The following is a 6,542-nucleotide window of genomic DNA, read 5'->3' as shown; positions in this document are numbered from 1 at the left end:
AGGGGGTGTTTGGGAGGGGTGGGGGAGACTTTTGTTTCTTTTACTTTTGGCTAATGCTCCCCTTACAAGACGTCAAATGCAAGAGTCCAGTGGGGGCAACAGCAGGAACACATAAATCAAGTCCCCAAATCCCCGAGAGGCCTCGCGCTCCTCGGGGGTCATTGCACTGGTCAAAGGGTCGATTCACCAGGGGTTAGGTCACGGCAGGTCAATGTGTGTGTGTGTGTGTGTGTGTGTGTGTGTGTGTGTGTGTGTGTGTGTGTATGAGAGAGAGAGGCAGTGAGAATGAATAAACAGCAGATTCAAACATGAATGCTTTTGCTCTAGGTTAAAGGATCTATTTTTAATGGATGATTCGACGGCAGTCACAGTTTCTTTGTCATCAGATGTATTTTGGAAATAAACATGAATTTTCCAGATTTGTTGTCTTTTTGTCCGCATGTATAGAAGTTCCCTAAAATGTGTTTGTATTCATTTTTTAAAAAAATCACTTTTTGACATTTATAGCATTGTGCGACATATACGCTAGTATATACTATTGTATTGTCATATTAAAATCCTTTTCAAATGACATTGTTTAATATGATTTATTTGTTGTTTTATTTTATATCTGTTCCTGTTTGTAAATAATGATTTAAAATTGACAGAAATTCTTTGTGCAATTCAAAAATCAAATAAAATTTTCATTAAAAAAAAAATCAACATCAAATATATTTTAAAATCATTTTCTTCCATGATTGTTGCTACTAATTTGATCATTATTATGAATGACGTTCTTTCCTGACTGGCTGGGAGGACATCAGATGTCTTTTAGCGAGTGGCCTTCCTTGACTCCGGATTAACCCCACTTCACTATCAGTCCATTGGTTCGATTCCCCTTTTTGCTAAATGTGTCTTTGTTGTGCACACGCTCCCCAGCGGTTAGGAGTTTCAGCGCCACCTGACTCATTGCTGGACAGCCTTTTTTTTTTAATGGATTACCATTGTTACAAGCTGTGTATTGTAAAAAGTTTTTCCATGGTCCCAATTTTGACTTTATCTTTTGCTTACATCGCACTGTGTGTTTTCATCTTAAGCTACAAGCTTTCCAAGGGCGCCCGAGCAGCTCTTTTAATCTTGTTTTCTCTCTCCTCCTCGTCCTCATCCTCCTCCAGGTTCATCAACGCCAGGAGGAGAATAGTGCAACCCATGATCGACCAGTCGAACCGCGCAGGCAAGTCTTTTCATGTATCTAACAAGTTGTTTGGCTTTTTGGCTCCAGAGCTCCTTTCTGCAACTCCCCCTGCCATCTTGTCCCCATTTGTGGCCGTTTCAGGGAGAGGTTATTCCCCCCCCCCCCCCCTTTTACACAGCTTAGTTTGGGCTGCTGTAAACTTTATTACCTGTAATAGGGGTGAAAGGTCAGGGTGGTATTAGGGGCCGCAGTAAAGTTCAAAGGCATCCAGAGGGGGCGAGATCTTGCTTCTGCTCCAGTTGACCCACTAACGGCCTCAGTGGGAGCTAAGTGGATTTCTATGAGGGCGTCACAATGGGCCAAGCGTTCTCGGGTTGCACTTGATTCGCCGAGCGCCCTCGAGTCCGTGCAGACCCCACCCCCCCCCCCCCCTCCACCCCCCGATTTACGACATGCACACATTGTGTTCTCTCACCGGCTGTTTACATTGACAGTGCATCAACGTCCAGGCAAAAAAAAAAATAGTCTTTGGAAATCAATGCGCGCCATAAACTAAAAAAAAAAAAGTCAATAAATTAAATCATCCTGTTGCATTTCATGAGCTCATTTGGAAGCAGAAAGAGTATTATCAAAAAAAAATAAATAAAATACCAACAACCTGTTGGAACCTGGAGATAAAACAGTGGGGGGAAAAAAGATTTAAATATCTGCAACACCTGTTGGAACCGGGGAGTAATTTAAGCGCAAAACTACAAAATCAATTACAGAAGACGACAACCACATCTGTTAAAATCTGGTTGGGGAGCCGAAGTAAAAGACAAGGAAGAGAAAAGAAGGCAAAACAACATCACAAAAGTCAAGAGCAACAGCGATCGGAACCTGTTGTAGAGCCTTGAAATATACGAAAAATGGGAAAAAATGAAAAAAAACACATACAAGAAACCTGATGAGAGAACCTTAAAAAAATGCAGTGCAAAAAAGTAGCAACAAAAATACTTTTAGAACTTCATATACAATGTCAGGATACAACACAGCAAAAAACAAAAAAAAAAACCAAAACAAGAACAAAAGAAGCCAACAACATCGATAGACACCAAGAAACCGGTGAAGGAACAAAAGCGCAAGACGTTTAAAATACAACTACACCTCAAGAAACCTGCTTCCAGAACTTCAAAAACGGAGACCAAAAAGAGAGTGCAAAAAAATAAAAAAAATTACAAAAGACAACAAAAACTGGGTTGGAGGAATTGAGAATAAACTAAAAAGAAAAAGCCCAAAAACGAATAAGGGAAGACTTCAACAAAACCACATGTTGGAACCTGGAAATGATGGAGAAAAGACAGCAAAAGGTCGTCACAGAAAAACCACGCCATGTTGTTCGAACCTGGTTACAGAACCAGCGACAACACAATGGAGGAAAAGCGTGCAAATAAAGCAAAAAGAGAGAAAAAAAAAACAGCAAGGCAACAAAAACAACACCTGCCGGGACCTGGTTGGGAAACCTGGCAAAACCAGGGCACGGGAAGCAATCCTAAAACACAAAAAAAACACCTGTTGGAACTTGTTTGGAGGCTTGCTGGTCTACAAAGAGACTCATCATGCGGGAAAATAAACCTCAAGAGTCAACCAAAACTAGATTCCATGATTTCCTTTGATGGGAATCAATGTATGGATTCTCCTCGAGCGATTGCTCATGTCTGCGTGCGTCCTGCAGACTGGAACTAATTGACACCGACTGCGAATGCACACGCGGTCCACAAAGTCTTTTAATGAACTATTGCGGTTATCTATAGATACATATTTTTTTTAATGGAGTGTGTCAACCTTGTGTGTGTGTGTGTGTGTGTGTGTGTGTGTGTGTGTGTGTGTGTGTGTGTGTGTGTGTGTGTGTGCGTGCGTGCGTGCGTGCGTGCCGTTCAAACCTCATTAAAGCGTTAAAGCCCACCAGGAGCTCAGCGGTGTAAAAAGTCCGTTACAAGACAACGGGCGCTCCTGCTCCCGCTCGTGCGTGCAGCGGTCGACAGATGATCCTGCTTCGGCCACTGAGCCTTAATTACAAGCGCTAATTGACCACTCTTTACCCCGCCCCCTCTTCTCTCTCCCCTTCGATATCTCCTCCATATGTACACACAGTAAGTCAAGGAGCTCCCTATAATCCAGATGGCCAGCCGATGGGGGGCTTCGTCATGGACAGCCAGCAGCACATGGGAATCAGACCACCTGGTGAGGCTTTTTTTGTTTTTTTGGTCGTCTTTCTTTCGCCGTTCACCTGCCATCGCGCATTGGATGCAAAATGCGGATGACAACTACAAAAATGGCATGACTTCATCGCATGACATCATAGTATGGCGTCATATTGTGATGTCACGGCATGGGCAGTCAACACGCCATCCGGTGCCCTAATCGCACGACACCATCGTGTGAGATTGTGGCATTGCGCTGTGCAAGCTCCGTCAACGGTGTAATTAGCTTGACGAGCTAGCGAGCTGTAGGGTGATGAAGTGCGGTACTTCCTTTTGTCATTTCGTAACAGCAGCACATGGGAATCAGACCACCTGGTGAGGCTTTGTTTTGTTTTTTTGGTCATCTTTCTTTCGCCGTTCACCTGCCATCGCCATCGCATGCAAAATGCGGATGATAGCTTCTTGACGCGGCTAGCTGCGTCAGCTACAAAAATAGCATGGCATCATAGCATGGCGTCATATTGTGATGTCACGGCATGGGCGTTAATCACGCGACACCATCGTGTGGCATTGTGGCGTTGCGCTGCGCAAGCTCCGTCAAGGGTGTAATTAGCTTGACGAGGTAGCGAGCTGTAGCGTGATGAAGTGCGGTACGTCCTTTTGTCATTTCGTAACGCATGAGGTCCTAGCAAGACGTCGTAGCACAAGGTTGTAGCTTAGCACAGTAGCTTCAAGTCATAGCATGGCATCGTAGCATGACGTCATGTAGCATGGCGTTGTAGCATGGCGTCATGTAGCATGGCGTTGTAGCGCGAACTCGTAGTGTGGACAAGTAAAGCAACGTTCTTCGGGATGACAACAGGAACACGAAATCATCATGGCCGTATGTCGTATGCGACGTCGTAGGTGAACACGGCAGCGTTGTAGCATGATGTGGTAGCACACCATCGTCGCATGATTTTGTCATACAACGTCCTAATGCGTGGCATCGTAGCGCTACGCCGTATCGTGATGTAGTATGACGCCGTAGCATATCGTCGTACCGCGACACCGCAGCATGACATTTTTCATGATGTAATGTAACATTGATGCCTATTTTTGTCGCGTAACCTCCTAGCATAAAATCATAGCCTGGTGTTGTAGCATGACGTCATAGTGCAACAGTATTCAGGATGAGTGTAGCGTGAAATAGTGTACGACGTCATGGCGAGACGTTGCAACGAAACATCATCATTCTGTCGTTAGCGCAGCATAGTCGCGTAATATTAGCGTACGTTCGACAAGCATCATCGTATAAAGATGAAGGCGTAGCATAGCGACAATTTTTTTTTATTTTGCTTGGGTTTTTTCTACTATTGACTGATTTAAATGTGGTGTTCCTCAGGACCAATGGGCGGCATGGGTATGAACATGGGCATGGAAGGTCAGTGGCACTACATGTAGCCCCGCCCACACGCCGGGGCCGACCAATCGCAACAGCGAGGCGAACGTAAGTCTGCAGTCTTATACTCGCATACGTTTTCATTCTTTGCAGTGTGGGCGTAGATTTTATTCAAATACATATCTGCGCGGCCATTTTGGACGCTTGCTGTCGACTGCAAATGAAGTCAAAGTGCTTCAGGGCTCATTTTTACGAACGTCACTCGACCAAACACAGAAATCAGGTGAGCCGTGATTGGTTGTTAGCCGAGCCCTGAGTAATTGTGATGTCGTTTTTCGTCAACGAGTGGCAACATGGCCGTCCCCTCAGAATCATTAAAAACTGGTGGATTTTGCTCCTTAATTCCTAGTCCATGAAGGCAATATTAATCAGAATGCCGTGTTTAGACTAGTGGGGAGCGCATAGAACATATTATTGTAAACAAAATGTTTGACTTGACTTCCCCTTTAAGGCCCCTCTTCCTCACCTCCCCTCGCTTTCGAGTTCTTCTCAGTAGGTCAGTTTCTCACCATTTTTTTTTTCTCATCACTCTCTTATTTTCTCTTGCTCCCTTTCCATCTCCATCCTTCCCTCCCTCGCTCATCCCAAGGCCAAATGGACTCCCACGTCATTCCGGAACATACCGTACAGCGTACGGCAAGTGTCTGGTGTTTAGAAAGTGCGCACGTGAGCGTCTGCCAAATGAAAACACGTATAAAATATTTGCGTGTGTGCGCACCGATGTATACGCCCATATGTGTGTGTGTGTGTGCGCGCGTGTGTGTGCGGTAATAGGATTACTGCTGGCACAGGAAGAGGGAACGCAAACTAGTGCAAAAAAAAAAAAAAAAAATGGAGGAGGAGGAGGTAGCCAGCAGGCTATGGAGCTTAGCAGGGCCCTAATTGACTCGATCCAAATTAAATATGCCGTCAGCAGAGGTGTGACCAATGGATTTGACTTATTCAGTTTACCGAAATGGACGCCATTAACCCCCTACGCGGAGTGCGGCGCTATTAAAACAAAAAAACAAAGCATCTCATCGTGAGGGAAATGTAGTTACGGAAGCGCTATCTATATTGTGTGTGTGTGTGTGTGTGTGTGTGTGTGTGTGTGTGTGTGTGTGTGTGTGTGTGTGTATGTGTGTGCTGGGCGTGCCCAAGGAGCCGCTCTCTCTCCTCGTCCCCGATAGCAGCTGCTCGCCTTCCCAGCAGACGTCGTTTTAAACAGCCTCAATTTGCCTGCTCAATCCCGTAATTGGGCCACCAGAGGAATCCTGGCCCAGCCAAGACGAGCAAGAAACATGGAGGGAGATGGGGAGGGAGGGGGAGAGAGTCAACGTGGAGGAGGAGGAGGAGGAGGGAAAGATGGAACGGACCAAAGGGAGGGAAGGAAAGAAAGGGGGGGGCGCTTACAGCTTCATCAGCTTGTATTGGTGGCATCTTTTCTAGGTCAATTAAACGATGAAAGTCTTTTGTGAGCAATTAAATTAATAGCGTATGATGATTGGGGAGGGGGGGTCCAAAAAGAAGATTCATTTTGTATCCGAAGCATTTTTCATGAGCTTCTTGTTCATCGTGGTCTTCATTGGCGCATTCGAGCCAATTAGTGTTGCTTTGTGACGTTCCAGTTGCCCCCCCCTTGTGAAACAATACACCTGTCAGCATGCATAAAGTCGGCCAAGCCAAGCAGAAGACAGACCCCCCCCCCCACACACACACACACACACTCACGCTTTGAATGCCGCCGAGGTGACTTGCAAGTCAC

The 6,542-nt window shown here is 45.5% G+C and overlaps 1 protein-coding gene across 1 annotated transcript in view; it reads left to right on the top strand.

Annotated features, from left to right (window-relative positions):
- The window catches only part of LOC109526692 (homeobox protein Meis1), a 104,939-nt gene that overhangs the window by 96,159 nt on the left and 2,238 nt on the right, over nucleotides 1-6,542 (top strand). Inside the window, exons 10-12 of the mRNA XM_019888136.1 lie at nucleotides 1,155-1,213; nucleotides 3,308-3,397; nucleotides 4,742-4,846. Of these exons, the coding sequence (XP_019743695.1) occupies nucleotides 1,155-1,213; nucleotides 3,308-3,397; nucleotides 4,742-4,800 (208 nt within the window). The 3' untranslated portion in view covers nucleotides 4,801-4,846. The remainder of the gene's footprint in view (nucleotides 1-1,154; nucleotides 1,214-3,307; nucleotides 3,398-4,741; nucleotides 4,847-6,542) is intronic.

Source organism: Hippocampus comes, unplaced genomic scaffold, assembly GCF_001891065.2.
Source record: "Hippocampus comes isolate QL1 unplaced genomic scaffold, H_comes_QL1_v1.1 scaffold136, whole genome shotgun sequence".
Lineage (NCBI taxonomy): Eukaryota > Metazoa > Chordata > Actinopteri > Syngnathiformes > Syngnathidae > Hippocampus > Hippocampus comes.
This window is presented reverse-complemented; position numbering and strand designations above follow the sequence as displayed.